Source organism: Giraffa tippelskirchi, chromosome 1 (genome assembly GCF_054371585.1).
Source record: "Giraffa tippelskirchi isolate mGirTip1 chromosome 1, T2T-mGirTip1v1.2.pri, whole genome shotgun sequence".
Taxonomy (NCBI): domain Eukaryota; kingdom Metazoa; phylum Chordata; class Mammalia; order Artiodactyla; family Giraffidae; genus Giraffa; species Giraffa tippelskirchi.
This window is the reverse complement of record NC_137275.1, coordinates 192246974-192266008: the sequence shown is the minus strand read 5'-3', so window position 1 is coordinate 192266008 and position 19035 is coordinate 192246974. Positions and strand designations below refer to the sequence as shown.

At 42.0% G+C, this 19035-nt stretch overlaps 1 protein-coding gene across 3 annotated transcripts in view; it reads left to right on the top strand.

Moving 5' to 3' along the window:
• DCAF12 (DDB1 and CUL4 associated factor 12) overlaps positions 1–16334 on the top strand; it is a 37251-nt gene extending 20917 nt beyond the window's left edge. For all 3 annotated transcript variants that reach the window (XM_081519603.1, XM_081519588.1, XM_081519595.1), the window contains exons 3-9: positions 1056–1262; positions 2319–2379; positions 9165–9358; positions 10305–10370; positions 11601–11763; positions 13519–13697; positions 14226–16334. In XM_081519603.1, coding sequence (XP_081375729.1) covers positions 1056–1262; positions 2319–2379; positions 9165–9358; positions 10305–10370; positions 11601–11763; positions 13519–13697; positions 14226–14384 — 1029 coding nt within the window. In that variant the 3' untranslated portion in view covers positions 14385–16334. The remainder of the gene's footprint in view (positions 1–1055; positions 1263–2318; positions 2380–9164; positions 9359–10304; positions 10371–11600; positions 11764–13518; positions 13698–14225) is intronic.
• The last annotated feature ends 2701 nt before the right edge of the window (positions 16335–19035 follow it).

The following is a 19035-nucleotide window of genomic DNA, read 5'->3' as shown; positions in this document are numbered from 1 at the left end:
GATTTGGGAGTGGTTCCCCTCACTCTTCCTTTCTTTTTAAAATCTGCTCCTGCCCCCCCTGCCCTGCCCCCGCCCTGTCTCTGCTTGACACTCTTATTCTAGCTACTCTTCCTTTTCTTTTCCTATTTTAAATTTAAGACTTATCTACTTCCTCCTTTCATAGATCTTCCTGTGCAAGCAGTAGGTTGTTTATACAAAGATTTGACGTGTTTTGGCTTCACTCTGAGATTTGCTGATAGAATTTTGAATGAACTTCCTCGACTATAAGGTATATGAGGACAGAGATCGTTCCTAGTAGTTAGGTTTCTCACACCTAGAACAGTTCTTGGCATTGAATTGGTGCTGACTCAGTGAGCAAATAAAGGAATGAATCATTGACTCACATAAAGAGTTTAATAATAGACTCCATTGGGAATGCCCTTTCTCTAAGACTGATCTTTTCTATCAAGCATTTCTCTGAGTTGAATTTTGGAGAATGAAAGAGGGTTGGTTTGTTACAGTAGTGGATAAGAGCATCGCAGGCAGAAGGAGCGGCATAAGCAGAGACACGGAGGCACAGAACAGATAAGTAGTTGAGATGTGAATATCTCTTACTCTCTCATATCTCAGGTCACTCTAGCAAACCTGGTATGGTTTACACTTATGTCTAATAGTGGTTGTGATGTGTTTTGTTTATAATTTTCTACACATGTATTGATAAGAATTAGTGATACATAATACAGTTGCACTAGTAGAAAACCTTTCATCAGGTTCATTAGGTCCAAAGTCTAATACAAGTCTTGTTTGAAGCCATGTTTGAATATCAGGCAGAATTTACTTCTTCCTCTTCTGTGTTTACATAACATATTATACCTATCTCTGTTATGTTTTCTTATTTACATGTTTCATTTGACTAGTGTAGCCCTGACTTTGCAGTTAAAAATTCCCAGGGTCTAACATGTAGTAGACATTAATTAAATGTTTGATGGATAACTGAGTGAATGAATGGATATTTATACTCAAGGTCAGCCACACTGAAGAGAAACTTCACCTTCTTTATCTCTTTTCACTTGTAGCTGTTTGTAGTGGATGTCCAGACAAGCCAGATCACCAAGATTCCCATTCTGAAGGACCGGGAGCCTGGAGGTGTGACTCAGCAGGGCTGCGGTATCCATGCTATCGAGCTGAATCCCTCTAGAACACTGTTAGCCACTGGAGGAGACAACCCTAATAGTCTTGCCATCTATCGGCTGCCTACACTAGATCCTGTGTGTGTGGGAGATGTAAGTTTTTAAACAGAGCCCAGCAGGTAACATGGACCTTCTTCCCGTAAGCCCTTCAGGAAGGAATAGTTTGCTCACTAGATTACTGCTGATCCGGGGGCTGGGGTGGGGGTGAGGAGTTGTAATGGTGAGATGTGGGTGCAGAGATTTCAGAGTGGGTACTGCGCTCCCCACAGAGAGCTTCAGATGTGGACAGAAGGTATGTTTGATAAAGATGCGAGCAGCACACCTCAGATGCCAGCAGCAGTGGGTTGGTGTTTGAGTCCACAGTGTTTACACATTTCCTACTGCCCATGGTCAGAAAAGTTTATTAAATTATTCATTCAGCAACTATTTACAACCCTTCTGTGGCCAGGCATTGTTTTAGACTCTAGGGATGCAGCAGTGAATAAAAGAGACAAAGCCCCCTTATCCTCTTGAAGCCTGTGCTCAAGTGAAGGGAGGCGTATAAACCAACCAAAATGTAGCAGCAGTAAGTCAGAGCGGTAAGTGCCATGAAGAAGAGTAAAGGCAGGCTAAAGGGAGAGAGTGTGGTGGAGGATGCTATTGCAGAGGGTAGTCAGGTAAGGCCTCTTTGATAAGAATAACACTTGAGCAGGGAGGCTTAAAGGAAGTGTGGGTACAAGCCATGCTGATGTCTGAGGAAGAGAGTTCAGAAGATGGAAGAACATAGAGGTCGGTTCTAGCTGTTGTCCCAGGAAACAAAGGGGAGAGTGCCAGGATGAAGTTGGAGGAATGAGAGATGGGTAATGGTGTGTAGGAGCCACAGGTAAGACATCAATGGAGAGAGTGCTGGAGCACTGTGTCCACCGGCCGTGTTTATAGCCCATAGGCAAGCCAGTTTCATTCCAGCTTTGAGCTTCTCAAGACAAGTTAAAGATTGTAGGATCATGCCATTTGGATTGTGATCACCAGAGATCAGAATTGTAATTTTTACAAAGATATTTTCATTCAGACTTCTAAGCTTTTCAGGGGTCTGTGTTGTAATCCTCATTTTACTCATTTCTTTTTTCCTTCCCCCCCACCTCCTGCACCTGTCACTCCCTCCTCCTGAAGGATGGACACAAGGACTGGATCTTTTCCATTGCATGGATCAGTGACACTATGGCCGTGTCTGGTAAATTGCCCTTTCATAAGGAATTCTGGAGTGGCAGGGAGGGAGGGAGGCTAGAAGTTTAAAAAGGGATAGTAGTGTGACTGGAAATAGCCCAGTAACCGACCATCAGCCAGGGGCCAGAAAACCTTGTTTCTAGTATTGTCTCTTTCTCTGACTTAGCATGTGACCTTGGATAAGTCATGTCCCTTGTATATTCCTCATCTGGAAAGTACTGAAAGTACTGGCACACTTATTATTCATACTCTGCCTTTATTTAAAGAGCCTACGTGATGGCCCCTTAGCTTCAACATTTTATTGGGGTTCGCTGAGACAATAGTTGGGAAAGTGCTTTTGGAAAAGTTGTTCTCTGCAAAGTATTAGGAGCAATTCTCATTTTCTGCACAACTATATAGTGTTGAAAAAGCTGTACAGGATTGGGGAAATTCCCCTCCCAATGGTAGAACAGTCAGGAAAAATATGTGGAAATAAGTGAAGAGATACTCAAATGCTTTCTGAATACCCACAGCAGCCTAGAATGTAGGCTCAGAGTGCCAGCCAGCTTTTCTGGGTACCTTGTTTCCCAGGTTGCACAGCGGTAAAGAATCCACCGGCCAACGCAGGAGACACAGGAGATGAGGGTTAGGAAGATCCCCTGGAGGAGGAAATTGCAACCACTCTGGTATCCTTGCCTGGATAATTTCATAGACAGAGCAGTCTCAGGAGCTACGTACGGTCCATGGGGTTGGAGAGAGTCAGACATGACTGAGCGATGGAGCATGCCTGCATATATATATATGTAAAAATATAATCGCCCATTCCAGATTCTCAAATTTTAAAAAATCACAAGAGTTGCTAAATTAAGTACTTCATATGTTATTTCATAGAATCATTATAACAATCCTAGAAGGTTTGCGTTGTTAGCCTCATTTCACAATTGAGAAGATTTAGATTCTGAGAAGTTATAATTTGCCAGAGGCTACAGAGACAGTGAGAGATGGAGTCAGTATCTGAAGCCAGCTCTGAGTTCAAAGCCCATGCTTAGGACTGCTACGAACAAAGCTAAGGGAACATATATGTTTCTTTCTTTGGATTTTTTTGCAAGGCAATAGAAAACAGCAAGGAAGGAAGAGAAATCTAATGGACAAGCATAGTCACAGTTCAGAATTTTTCAGTAGTGGTTCAGAAGCTTTTGGATTCCCTGTCATTTGTCTCCCCAAGAAATGAGAGCTCCTGGAGGGCAAAGACTGAATCATGTCCCCTCTATAGGGACTATGTGTATGACAGTAACCTGAACTAAATGGGGTTGTTGGGAACCAGAACATGGCTTTTTTGGAGAGCTTTCCTTCTCTTTTAATATACCCTGGGAGTGTTCTGTGTTTTCAGGCTGATAGCTTCCAAGGCTACATTTTGTGAACAGTAAGCAGGTTTTAAGAATACTGGCTCTGAAACAGGAACAGATACAGAATACAAATATAGAATACAAACTTATGGTTACCAAAGCAGAGAGGGAGGGAGTTGGGACAGATTAAGGGTATGGGATTAACTGATACAAACTACTGTATATAAAATAAAGCAACAAGGATATACTGTACAGCACAGGGTATTACACTCAGTATCTTATAATAACCTATAATGGAATATAATCTGCAAAAATACTGAGTCATTATGCTATCTACCTGAAATTAATATAGTATTATAAATCAGTTATATTTCAATTTAAAAAGAAGAAAGAATATTGACTCTGAGAGAACTATACTCTGAAAACTGTACAATATTTATGAAGGAAATTGAAGATATTATAAAGGAAAGGAAAGATACCCTATGGTCTTGGATTACAGGAATTAATGCTGTTAAAATACCTGTATTTCCCTAAGCAATCTACAGATTTAATGCAATCCTTACCAAAATACCGATTATATTTTTTATCAAACTAGAGCAGTCCTAAAATTTATATGGAACCACAAAAGACCCCAAATTGCTAGAGCAATTTTTTTTTTTTTTTTTTTAATTTTGTTTGTTTGTTTGCTTGCTTTTGGCTGGTTTGGGTCTTCGTTGCTATACACAGGCTTTTTCTAGTTGCAGAGAGAAGGGGCTACTCTTTGTTGCAGCATGCAGGCTTCCCGTTTGGTGGCTTTTCTTGTTGTGGAGCATGGGCTCTAGGCACTTGGGCTCAGTAGTTGTGGCTCTTGGGCTCTAGAGGACAGGCTCAATAGTTGTAGCACATGGGTGTAGTTGCTCCACGTCATGTGAAATCTTCTGGACCAGGGATCAATGCAGGTGGATTCTCATCCATTGTACCATCAGACAGTCCTGCCAGAGCAATCTTGAGATAAAAGAGAACAAAGCTAGAGATAGCATGCCCCCTGACTTCAGACTAAACTACAAAGCTATGGTCATTGAAACAGCATGGTACTGGCACAAAAAGACACTCAGAGATCAATGAGACAGAAAAAGAAGTAAACTGGTCAGTAAATCTGTGGCAAAGCATGTACAATGGAGAAAAACCAGTCTTTTCAATGAGAAGTGCTGGGAAAACTGTACAGCAATATGTAAAAGAATTAAATTATTAATAGAACATTTTCTCACACCAATATACTAAACTAAACTCAAAATGGATTAAAGACCTAAATGTAAGACTGGAAACCATGAAACTCCTAGAAAACATAGGCAGAACACTCTTTAATATAAATCATAGCAGTGTCTTATTTGATCTCCTGAGGCAAAGGAAACAGCAAAAAAAGACAACGTATGGAATGGGAGAAAAATGTTTGCAAGTGATATGACCAATAAGGATTAATATCTAAAATTTATAAACAGCTCGTACAACTCTATAAAAAAAATAAACAACTCAGTTAAAAATTGGTCAGGGGACTTCCCTGGTGGTGCAGTGGGTGAGAATCCATCTGCCAGTGCAGGGGATACAGGTTCAATCCCTGGTCTGGGAACTAAGATCCCACAGGCCGAGGAGCAACTAAGCCCATGTGCTCCAGAGCCCCACAACTGGAGAATCCCTGCACCACAACGAACAATGCCACATGAGGCAGTGAAAATCCCATGTGCCACAACCGAGACCCAAAGCAGCCAAAATAAAATTTAATAAAATAGGTAACTGTGGAATTCCCTGGTAGTCCAATGGTTAGGACTCTGCGCTTTCACTGCCAAGGGCACAAGTTCAGTTCCTGGGCAGGGAACTAAAAATCCCACAAGCCACATGGCACATCCAAAAAGCCAAAACAGGTAACGACAAGGACCTATTATATGGCACAGGGAACTCTGCTCAATATATTATAATAACCTAAATGGGAAAAGAATTTGAAAAAGAATAGAGATGTATATATATACCTGAATCACTTTGCTGTATACTTGAAAGTAACACAATACTGTTAATCAACTATATTCCAATGTAAAGTAAAAATTAAAAAAACAGAAGATGTGGTATATATACACAATGGACTATTACTCAGCTATTAAAAAAGAATGAAATTCTACCATTTCAACAACATGGATGGACCTGGAGGGTATTATGCTTAGTGAAATAAGTCAGTGAAAGACAAAAACTCTTATCACTGGAATGTGGAATCCAAAAATAAAATGAATGTATGAAAACAAAACAGTTTCACAGAAAAAGAGAATAAACTAGTGGCTACCAGTGGAGGGGGGGAGGGCAAGATAGAAGTATGGAATTAAGTACAAACTACTGTATATAAAATAAGCAACAGGGATATATTGTACAGCACAGAGAAATATGGCTGTTATTTTATAATGACCTTAAATGGGGTATAATCTATAAAAATATTGAATAACTGTGCTGTACACCTGAAACAAATATAATATTGTAAGTCAACTAATACTATAGTAAAAAATTAAAATCTAGGGACTTCCCTGGTGGTCCAGTGGTTAAGACTTCCAATGCAGGGGGCACTGGTTTAATCCTTAATTGGGGAAGATCCCATATACTTCATGGAACGACCAAAAAAAAAAGATTGAAATCTAAATGTGCTATTCTCATCTTCTATTGAGACTTCAATTATGATAATATAGAACATACCTTCCTTATTAACTGTAGAATAAATAAAAACTCTACATACACAACAAAAACCCATCAGTGTTCCTAATATATAATTTTGCCATCTAAATTGAGGAAATACAGCTTTGTACAAATAATAATCTTCAAATGCTGTGTTCTCCAAAGTGTTACATATTGAAAGAAGCTTGTGTTTCAGTTTCCTGATCATCCAAATAAGTTGGTACACTTCCCTACCCTAATGATAGAGATGCCCTGTGACATGCTGATGACATATTGTAGGATACACAACACCACATACAATTATGGAAGCTAAAGAGTAAAAACACAGTATACATTTTAAAACTATAATATGTGCAGAGACAATAAGAAGCCTAATTTGGAGGAGTGATATACAAAGATTGAGAAACTGCCTCAAAATTTTGCAGTAAGCAGCTCAGTTGCAAATATTAATAGCTCCAACATTCAGCTGTGCGGGAGAGCAGGGGGAAGATTTTTTGGGGGGAACTTCCCTGGCGGCTCAGTGGTTGAGACTCCGCGTTTCAGCTGCAGGGGCCTGGGTTTGATCCTTGGCTGGCGTCCTAAGATCCCATAATCTGCACAGTGCAGTCAAAAAAAAAGCTGTTGAATTTTCAGTTATGCTTCATTTACATCCAAATCAGGAATTTCATACTCTGAGAGGTCACATCAGCAAGAAAGTCCAGATAGTTTTAAGTCTATGTAGATGTCTTATTTAGTTGGTTATAAACAAGATTCTGTTATTTACCAAAAAAGAATGTTTGGTGTACCATTAACATTAAAATAGGTTTGCTGCATTAAAAAAAAGAATATTGGCTCTGATAATAAAGACCTGAATTTGAATCCTGGTCCTACTGCTTATTAGCATAGAGGACAAGTTATTTAAGCCTTTTTAAGATTTGGGTTTAAACATGGATAATGATTGTACTTTAAAGGGTCATTGGGAAGATCAAATGAGATAGTGTTTAGTGGCTGCCATAGTGAAAATGTTCAATACTTGTTAACCAGTGTTAATGTTCACATTTGATGAACATCAACCCCTTGATGATGAACATTCCCCTCAGATTCAGGGAATTCAAACTCATCATCTCCCTCCGAGGACCACACCTCTCCCTACCGTTGACATATATTGGTAAATGTTCCTACCTTCTACCTAGGCACACAGCCAGGGAACTAAGACTCTTCAGTCTCCGTAGATTACCAAGCCCTGTTGATATGATTTTCTAAAATATGTCTTATATCCTTCAATTTATTTTCTGTCTTCTCTGGGTGTTCATCATCTATCTTTTGAATTACCCCAGTGTCCTTCCGTATTTTCCCTCTGATTCTAGTCTTATCTCCTCTAATCTGATCTTCATGTTGCTGCCAGGTTAGTTCTTTCCTTACTGCAAAAGTAACATGTTTGTTATAAGAATTTTAAAAATTCAAATAAAAAAAGAAAGCATTACCCACACAATCTCTGCCTAGAGATAGCCACTGTTAACATTTTTAAATACATCTAGCTAGTCTTTTTTCAGTACATATTTCAGTTGTTAAAATAGGATCATTACTAGGTTAAGAGGATCATTTAGAGGGATAGCTAGATGTATGATATACCAAGTATAAGAAAACGTTGATGGTAGGCTCTAGATGTAAATATATAATTCATTGTAAAATTCTTTCAACATTTCAACATGCTTGACATTTTTCATAATAAAGCTTGTGGTGTTTTTTTTAACTTGCATTATAACTCTTAAGTAGTTCTCCAGATGTGCCCTCCTCTTGGTGGCCTTTTCTGGGTTTCACACACATTGAACCCTCTGTTTTGAACCTCTGTCCACAGACCTTGCGGTGCAAACAAGTTGTGTGATATTTCTCCCATGTTAGACAGTTTTTACTGTGACGTATTCAGGAGATTTAAAGTGTGGGAGGGACACCTTCTGGTCTGAAAGGAATGTTGGCAAATATTGATACTGAAAGGAATTTGAAAATATTTTTTAATGGTTCTTGATATACTGTTTTATATCTATCCAATAGACCTGTTTTAAGTGCTTCATTATTGTTTCCTAAGGAAAACAATTTATGTTATTAAGCATTCATCTTATAAAAATCATTCTTAATTCAGGGGTTGTGGTCCCTTTAAGGGGCCTAGGAACCTCCCTGAAGTTGAGTGTGCAATGTAGCTCTGTATTTTTCTAGAGAAACAAGTCTTTAACATTCCTAAGTCTGAAGAAGGGGTACTATGACTCAGAAAATGTTAAGCACCACTGATCTAGAGTGGAAGTTGCCAGATCCTGTTGCCTAGTAGAAATCACCTGTGCATTCACGCCCCAGTAACCTGTGCATTTGGCTTGGAACATTACTGAGCTTTGTCAAATGTATTATGTTCTCTTGAAAGGTCTCACCAACCACATTACACTTAAAGCTTACATTTTGGGACTTCCCTGGCAGTGCAGTGGTTAAGACTCTGTGCTTCCAATGCAGGGGGTACAGATTGGATCCCTGGTTGGGGAACTAAGATCCCACAGGTGGTGGGGCAGGCATGGTCAAAAAAATATGCACATATATAGTTATATATTAACTCCTACATTTCAGTTGAATCATCCTCTCAGTGTAGCTGTTAAAATGCATACTGCTGTCTGTTTTGGCGTGGGCCACTGGCCAGACTTCTGCACATGTGAACATGGTACACGGAGAACTAGGCTAAGAAAGTCCTTTTGGCTTCTGTGGGACTGTCTCGTGTCAAGTTGGTATGTTTGATACCCATGGTTTCCTTGCCTGGCAGGCTCACGCGATGGTTCTATGGGACTCTGGGAGGTGACAGATGATGTGTTGACCAAAAGTGATGCAAGGCATAATGTGTCGCGAGTCCCTGTGTATTCTCACATCACTCACAAGGCCTTAAAGGACATCCCCAAGGAGGACACAAACCCTGACAACTGCAAGGTCCGGGCTCTGGCCTTCAACAACAAGAACAAGGTATGAGCTTGCCAGAGGTCCTTGAAGCCTATTCCCGTTGCTTCAGTTTCCTGGCTTATGTCTTGGAAGATGCACTTCCCTTCTCTTTTCCCAAGTCAGAGCTTACTGAGTAACTCAGTTCTGAGCCCAAGCGGCATCTCTTGAAGACTGAGGTATGCTCAGTAACACTCTCTCTCTCTGAGAAAGATTATAACTAAAATTATGAAACCTACCCCTTGCAGTGAGTATTCTCTGCATGGTTCATGTCTGTTAGCCTCTCAGAGTTTCCCCGAGGCCATTCTGATCTGTGTCTCATCTGCACGTGACCTTGCAGGTGCTCTACTTTGGGTATGATTTTCCTACATGCAGTCACTTTCTTCCCTCCCGTATTCAGTTTCTTTTCATTCTTCACAGCCTCTTCTCAGTGCTTCCATCAAGTTTAATCATCTGAGTCAGATCTCCTGAAACTGAACTATTAAGTAGACTGCTGGTTTGAAGACCCAGACCCATAAGAGAAGAAAGGCTTTTCCCAAAATTTGCATCAGACTACAATTTGAGGGCTAGTTTCCTTACCCTCCCATCTCTCATCCATATTTAGGGGTTAGGGGTAGACTTATCTCCTTCCTTTAGACCCTCTCACACTGAGACTTACAAAACTGACTTTCATGTGTGTGCTCTGTTCTAACTATCAAACGGGATGTCATGTTGTGATTGTATGCTACTGGCTTTTTGAACCTTGGGTGTCTCCATTCAAGCCTGGACTAGATTCTTGGGTTCTCTCAAGAAGCAGCCTTGCTTTATTATGCTGTCCAGCTGCATTTCATAGGGTGAGATGAGGGGCTGATAATCCCTGGCACCATCATGGGATCCAAGTGAGGAATGGAGGACCCCATCCTGCAGGTCTTCTCCTGCTTATTGTTGTATGTTAGTTGCTGTGTGTATGACCTGTTTTTCATTGCTTTTGCAGGAATTGGGAGCAGTATCGCTGGATGGCTACTTTCATCTCTGGAAGGCTGAAAATACCCTATCTAAGGTGTGATGACATGACTTAGTAGTTTCACCTTAAAGTTAAAATACTGTAATCTTCTCTGAATTTTTCATTCTTATCTAAAACACAAATTCTTGAAGTGTCTGGACATGTGATCACATGGTGCATGAAATTCTGAGTCTAGCCTGCCTCTCTTGAAAATCTTCTAAAGAAGTCACTGGGGTGATGCTTTCACATTGTTCACATTGCAAGGGCTTGCTGAGAGACTCCTTTAACTCACAGCCCTCCATTCCACAATGCATTTCAGTATTTGCTTATGGATTGTGGACTATTTGCAACATTGTCAGGGCAGGCAAACCTAAATGTTAGGAGTCGTTGACAAAAATCAATTAAGGAAAGTCATCTCCAAAATAATCATGTAAGGTTTGTGTGTTGGTTGCTTAGTCATGTCCCAGCTCTTTGCAACCCCATGGACTGTAGCCTGCCAGGATTCTCTGTCCATGGAATTCTCCAGACAAGAACATTGGAGTGGGTTGCTATTTCCTTCTCCAATGCAAGGTATGAATTTACAATATTTGCAAGCAGCTTTTGCCTAAAGCTAAACATACCTGTGAATCCTTTGCTCTGTTCTTGTCCCAGAGGCCTTTGAGACTTATTCCTTCTATGATGGAATCTCTTTCAAGAGGAAGCAGAGCTCCAGGAATTACTGATTCCTTCATGTCACAGTAGCCTTTGTGCTCCACCACTCTTGCTGGGTGCCTCAACTGCAGTGGGCTCTGAAGAATGGCTAAATGATAAGGATCCAGGGTCAGCGCTGATTGGGCTGCCTGGGGTTGAGCAGAGCCACAAGTGTGCTTTCTGTAGTGTAAGCTACCACACAGTGGGGGATTTAGGCTGCAGGTCCCCTACCTGAAGATAAGTGAGAAGGTTGGGCTCTTCCTGGCAGAGAAAACAGAGGGGCCCTTGGCTTTAGTGCCGTGGAGTTATCCCTGGAAACAGCCTGTGGTTTTTGGCCTTTCTCTCTGCTTCTCGTTATTTAATTCCAGCTTGACCTTTTCCTCTAACTAGTCCTCTTCAGTACCTAGATCTTGTTTATTATCACCACCCTTTGTTTCTCTAACACGCCTTGGGATAGAGCAATACATGTCTTTTCATCTCTGACTTTGCATGTCTTGTGTATGAGGAAAGCCCACAGAGGTGGGCAGCAAAGAAGAGCGCCCTTCTGTATACTCTCTAGTATGACCATGGTTACCTTTCTCTTCTCTCGGTTTTCAGCTCCTCTCCACCAAACTGCCATATTGCCGTGAAAATGTGTGCCTGGCCTATGGTAATGAATGGTCAGTCTATGCAGTGGGCTCCCAAGCTCACGTCTCTTTCTTGGATCCTCGACAGCCATCGTACAACGTCAAGTCTGTCTGCTCCAGGGAGCGAGGCAGTGGTAAGAGCCCTGTGTGCCCCTCAGGCTTACAGCTGCACTGCCATTGGTTTTTGACCTTCTGTTTCTATATTGGTTTCCCGACAAGTACAGTGAACTTTATGAAGGTGTTTGGTGACACAGAGGGGGGCTGGAATGCCTGCATGGCAGCCAAGCTTCAAACACTTTAGACAAATGTGTGGTCACAGAAGCCTTTGATGGAAACTAACCGTCAGGATATTGGTGGTTTCCGTGCTCCCTCACATCGCCCTACTCTCTTTCCTGTGTTAGTTTTTTTGTTGGAACTCTGCCTGAACTAGAAAATTCATTTTATGCTAAGAGATGATGCAGTATACTGAGGGGGAATTTGGCAGAGGGCTATGAGGAAACTTTTGGGGGTGATAATGTTATTTTGGTTGTGGTGATGGTGTCGTGGATATATACATATGTTAAAACTTCACATTGTGTACTTTGAATATTTGCAGTGCATTGTATATCGATTGTATGTCAATAAAGATAAAGAAGATATTTAGTTCTGACCACTGGATGAACTAGACTTCAAAACCCCTCATCACCACCACCACCAATCTTGAATAGCATATTCTCTCTGAGGGCACCCTCATTCTTTATTGAGGAATAAAAAGGCATGTTTGTACTGTACTTAAAGATTTCAGAATACTTTTGTCAGCCGTCTCATTTCATCTTACCAAGAACCCTGTGGGAGGCAGTTTATACGCATTTTATAGAGGAGGAGACTAGGACCCAGATCGATTAAATAACTTGCCTAGCATCACACTGGTTGGTGGGGGAACAGCCCAGGGACCAGAATCCAGCTGATCCGACTTAACAAAGTGTTTTCTTCTTATCTCTCCTTTGTCCCCCTTCTCATGCAAAAACATGGCTGTGGTTAAAAGGCACTGCATGGATTACACTTTAGCTTCTCTCTTTCAAGTAGTATTTATTTTCATGCAAATGTTGCAGATATGGCCCTTGTTTTGGGCTTGTTTTCAGTTATCCTTGAAATACTTAACATTTCAGAACAGAAAGAGTAACTGTGTGTAAGTAAGGGAAAGAGTAAATTGCCTTGGCAGGAATGATGTCTGCAGTGAAGAGATTTTGGTTACTGTTACAGGAGTGGCATTCAAACCTAATAAGGAGATATTGATTTCACAAATATTAGTGAGACCTCTTCGCATCGCATGCTCTTATTTAATCCACAGATGCAGCAGATGTGTTTTCCCTGTGACCCAAATTAATTAGGTGACTTGTCTTAAATTCACAAGTGAGAGACTGTGCACCTTTGAGTCTTGAGTTCTAGGCTGTTTGCCACTCCTCTAACACAATACCAGATAAAGACCTCTTGCCGTGCCATGGTAGTGGTTTTAGGTCAATTACAAGAAAGTCCTTGTTAATGTAATGATTTATAAATATGCACATTACCCTCAGTTTCAGTGCGGGTTAGAAACATATATCGGAGAAGAGCTCAGAATGATGAAGGATGACTTCAGAGTGAGCCAAGGGGAGGTGAAAAGGTTCAGGGCAGACTTGCGGTCCTAGGCCACAAGCATCTCAGGCATCATCAGGCGCTTCTTTGAGGCTTATGGGAAGGTTCCTGTTAGTGTGCAGATGGCCAGTGTGGCATCACGGTGCTCTGGCTTGTGCATGATCTAGATCTGCCACAGGAAAGGTGCTGTGGTATGTCCAGGTGGCATGTGAACTCAGTGCCAGAGAAATTCAGGCTCACAGATCCGATCGCCCTTTTACTTTTCTCTCTCTCAGGGATCCGGTCAGTGAGCTTCTATGAGCACATCATCACTGTGGGCACAGGGCAGGGCTCCCTGCTGTTCTATGACATCCGAGCTCAGAGATTCCTGGAAGAGAAGCTCTCAGCTTGTTACGGGTCCAAGCCCAAACTCGCAGGAGAGAACCTGAAACTAACAACTGGCAAAGGCTGGCTGGTGAGTAAGCCCAGGCCTCATATTGTTACTGGCCAGTGACAGAAAAGTTGTCTTTACATTCCCACCCCTACTAACACAGCATAGTTTTTCACTAGTAAGAGGCAGGTAAAGACACTTTCCTGTGATTTTTGTTTTTGTGTCTTCACATCCATGGGAAAACTGAGGCCCAGAAGATATACCAGTTGACCCAGGATAACCCACAGGTGATAACACCCAGGAGAAAGAGCCTCCCACTGATACTGCCAGTGAATTATTTGTTTTTTTTTGCCAGTGAATTATTAAAGCATTGGTTCCAGCAGTCCTGAGAAGACCTTAGGCTTGCGTAGCACTTCGTCATCCTACTTGGCTCCTCCCTAATGTCATTTGGAGAAATGGGTCTGCAAGTCCGTGAGCACCAGTCTCCTAGGATTCAGTGATAGATAACAGGACCCTCTCCTCTCAAGGGGCCCAGAAAGCATCCTTGTCCCTTCTTTTGCCTTCTCTGCCCCTCTGACAAGTGCTAACAGAGTCTCTTTTTTTCCCCCATAGAATCATGATGAAACCTGGCGGAATTACTTTTCGGACATTGATTTCTTCCCCAATGCTGTTTACACCCACTGCTACGACTCGTCCGGAACGAAACTCTTTGTGGCAGGAGGTCCCCTCCCTTCAGGGCTCCATGGAAACTATGCTGGGCTCTGGAGCTAATGACAGCTAACTCTCTCCCAAAATGCAGAGATTTACACTAACTTCCATCTTCAGTTTCCATTTCTTCTTTTGATTTTTTTCCAGTTGTGTGAGGCCCTCATATTTTAGTGGGAACACCAGAGTTTGCCTATGCTTTAGGCACTTGACAGGAAGAACCTCTGTACAGAAATCTAAAGGACTTTTTGGTTTTTGTTTTGTTTTTTTTCTTTTTTTGGTAAGCAGGATTTAACTTTACTATCTTTTTTCTTTCTGGCTTCTCAATCAGACATTGTTGTTAATTCCTGTTTGTATTTTTTCTTTAAGTGACACACACTCTCCCCTCTCTGGGTTCCTTAGGTTGACATAGTCATTCTCACCCTTACTTCAGTCTTGAGAGGTAGGGCTCCTTTATAATTATATAGTTGCTGTCCTAGACTTTCTGTGAAAGTTTGGGGGCTGTGTGTGTGTTGTATGTGTGGTATGTGTGTGTAAGCGAGAACTTGTGTGCCTGCAAGTACTGTGTGTCACTGAAGTTACCTGGAGTGAGGATTACTGTAATTAAAATATTTATAAAAGAAACAACTTTATTCCCAGAGTCCAGCTTTGGGACTGGTCTTTATCTTGTTTCGTAAAGTCTAACAACACTGATTATAGGCGGTAAAAATAGAAAGGAAAACAAATCACCAGTGGGAAACCCTTCGAGTTCGATTGAAAGCTTCCTGGGACTCTGATGCCAGGACTCCAAAGTAATCCATCTCCCACCTGCCTCTCCCCTTCTTTGTGTCCCCCAGGGGAGGACATTTCTGTGTATGTGTCACTTCCACTTTAGTTTCCCATCTGGTCAAATCCATGGCCACTCCCCCCAAAACATCAGAGTCTCAGTTCAAGATGCAGCTCTGGCAGTTGCAGAAGGCCTGGTGGGACTTGGTAAAAAGAATTTCCATCCCAACCTCCCTCTCCCTCCTCTCAGACAAGACCTGGTATGGTTTCTCAGGGACCTGGAGTAGGAGACCTCAGGTCTGCTAAAATTCACATGCTTGGTCCCTTTGGCTTTGAGGAGAATCTTCTTTGCCTTTGTTCTAATCTCCCCAGTGAGTTTTGCTTTTGTTTTCTAAAATGGGTTCAATTCAGGAGGGTGGGGATGAGCAGGGGATTTATCTGTGTGTAGTGAGTGCCTCATGTGTGGAATGTATGTTTTCTTAAGACAGTGGAGTCACTCTGTTGGCTCCGCCCTGGGATGGCGATGGGGTGGCCTGCAGCCAGCAGCGTTGTGCATGTAAAAGCAGTGATGTGATCAGTGATTTGTTCCGCCCTTGAACTGTTTAGTCTGAGGTTTTTGAACTTGTAGGCAACTGACTGACCAGTTACTCCTTGCTTTTTTATGCATCATATTGCAGATAAGAGCTGTTCCCACCCCCACATTCCTCCACCACTCTAAGCACATACTCTGTTTCTGGTAGCAGCCCATTCTGGGGGAAAGAAATCATATTCCTGCACTCTAGTGTCCAAGTCTCTAGTGTCCAAGTTGTCCCCCCCTGCTCTGGTGTAACTGAGGAGATTGAAAAAAAGAATAGTGTCTTCTCTTTGCTGATGCGGGCTGATGGGGAGGGGAGACAGCAAGTCCACCCTGTATAGTGTTGCAAGGCATACACTACAGGTTCTAGAATTCTCATCTTCTAACCTAGAGACATAGGTGCTATAAACAGGGAATTAAGCAAAATGCTGGATGCTACAGACCTTTTAATTGTCTTAATTTTTTTCTATTATTAAACTACAAGCTGTAGATTTCTTAGTTCTCACAGAACTCATTTTAAACCTACTTGTATAAAAAAATAATTTTAGGATGTTTTGTACTGTTGCCAGACCCTCTTCTGTGATGGGTAAATGCGTTTGATTGTTTGAGGTTTTGTTTTTCAAAATGTAGCACTTGACTTTTTGCCAAGTAAAAATAAATAAATATTCCAGTGCAAAGTGGTTTGTGTATGTGTAGCCAAGTGGCAGCAGGAAAAAGGTCCCAAGTGACTGGTTAGAAGGTCAGTTTGGGATTCTCAGATTGCTTGAAGCAGAACACAGAAGTTCCCTCAAGGGTAAAGGTGAGTCAAGGGCAAACACACAAACACTAATACCTGCTTGCTCCTGGTCCCCAGACCTGGCCCAGGAGCAGTTGCTCTGGAATCCAGTTGAGAGTAGGTATGCCTGGAGGAAGTGGTGTGGTGCTTGGAGAAAAGCACAGACTGACAGGGAGGGAGCATGCTAGTCCTTGCTCTGAGTGACTGTGGATGAGCAAAGTGACCAGCTCCTCTTACATAAACCAGGGGTGGTGATGGGCCCCATCTGCTTCAGTAGAGGGGCCCTGAGAATGACTGAAAGTACCCCAGGAACAAGCTTTCATTTTGTTGAAGTTGGAACCATAGATGCTAACTGTACGAGGAGAAACCAGTGTCTGTAGTGAGTGATGTTCTTCCCAGCGGGCTGTTGCTGAGAGAAAGGTGGACTCCTGAACCCTATCACTCTCACAGTCATCTCTGGTCCTCCATCAGGACTGGGTCACAGAGTCAGGCAAGCTGGATACAGCTGCTGTTAGAGACTGCTTCAGAAGATGATTCATACAAGCAACTACCTATTGATACATGATCAAAGGCTGCCAAGCAGGAAAGGGGAAGTGAAGGAGTTGAAGCAGTTGAAAGGGCTTCCCAGAGGAGAAGAGTTGAAGCATTTGGAAAGGGACTGAAATTAGCCTTTCCCAAAATGAGATTTTTCAGAATCCACAATCTGTGGAACAGTAATGGGTGTTTGCAAAATGTCCCATGTTCAGATTACTTGGGGGAAATGCAGATGAAAACAAAGACATATTTCTTCGCAACCTGAGGTTTGGGGTTACCATGGGACTTGTGCAGGAGACATGCTTAGAAAAAGGTGAAGGAGTGTGGGGAGGGCCTGGCCTAGACCTCTGGCCTCCATGGAATCTTGGCCCTGCTCCCACTTTCCAGCCAGACTTTGCAGCAAACTATGTATCACAGAAGGGCTTTGTGGACTTACATGGTCCCTCCCATTCCTGCCAACAGGCCTTATTCCCAGGCCATGAAAGAAAGTCCTTGTTCTCAGGAACATGCCTCATTAGAAATGGTCTACTGGCTCCTCCCATCATACTTTGGGTCCTTTTGTAGACGGCTTTGGAATCTCATTTATGCTCCAGGTTCCCCCATCCCTGCCACTCCAAAAGTGGATTAGTATTAATCTGGTCCATTAAGGTAACAATGTTAAATTTATTAGTGTTCCTAATAAAGCTAAATATTGCCAACCCAGGGCTCTCTAATCCCAAACATTTCCTAAAGCAGGTAGCCAGGAAAAGAAATCAGGGTGTCAAGATCCTTGGCTTAGGATTGGGGGGTCAATCTTCTAAGATCCTACGATCCAAGTGTTTTTTTCCTTCCTTTTCAGTTGGCTAGTGTCTCAGACAACAATGTTGGGGCACGGGGTATGAAGGGAAGAAAATGAATACTCCATGTTTCTTGCTTTTAGCCACATCTCATTTCATACTATTGTGCTGAAATGGCTGGAAGCCTTGGAAGGGTAGAAACATGGGCTTCTAATTCCGTAATTACTGACAAAGACAAAAAAAAGTTCAGGTTTGTTAACTTGATTCTCCTGCCTTCATTTCAGTTCCTCCAAAGAATAATCTAGAGAAACAAATGTTAGAAATTTGTTTCTAAACTACCTCTAGAGAGAGGTGTGAACTGAACTCAAGATGGAATTGTGTAAACTTATGATTCAGCTCTCCAGACAGGTGTGAGTTGTCCTCTTAAATTCCCCCTGGGTTGAGCCTCACATCTGAACACTCCTCTTGATTAGTGTGTAATTGCTGAAGTCAGAACTTTTAAACGATAATAATACTCATTAGCTGAGCTCAGTGTCACATGTTTACTGCTTTTGTTGTTAAGCAGTATCCAGAGTTGTAATTAACATCCCTAGTGCTATGAACAGGAAGAAAACAAATGATCAAGTCCCATCTTAAAATAAACTTCCCTCACTCATAGCTACTTTATCCTTAGCTGATGACAGCTTGGATAGAGGACTGGAAATAATAATCTGACTTCTTTGTTCTCCAGGGTCAAGGCCATTTGTCAATGCAGAGAACACTGTGCTGGGTACCTTGGCCTGAGCTGTAGCAGTTTGGGCCCTACAATGTGTTGCTTACCTAAGCAGCATCCTTCACCACTACCACCACTACTCTGCTTCCCTTGGCCGTTCTGCTAAAAGCAAAATCATTGCTCTAATCACCATGCTTAAGTTTCCACTATTAGATCTTTCTCTTTTCTTGAGGGAGGAGGATGTTATATTACCTGATTAAGGATACTGGGGGAAAAAAAAAGATACTATTGCTCTTCCCTGGAGGAGGAAAAGTGCCAATTGCCCAAGGTGAGTGTGGCCTGAAAGGTGAGGATAGGGGTTCAGTTACAGTTCTACCACTGATGCTCATGGACATGAATTTAAACAAGTCTTTACTCCTCTCTGGACATGAGGTGTTTTTTTTTTTTTTTTTTTAATCTTATACAGGGAAGAAAGGAATTCAAATTAGACATTAGATTTCTGTCATCCACAACAACTATTGTACTGGTGCAGGGAAGCCTTAGAAGAATTGGAAGTGATCCTCTATTAGTGTCCTCAAAGC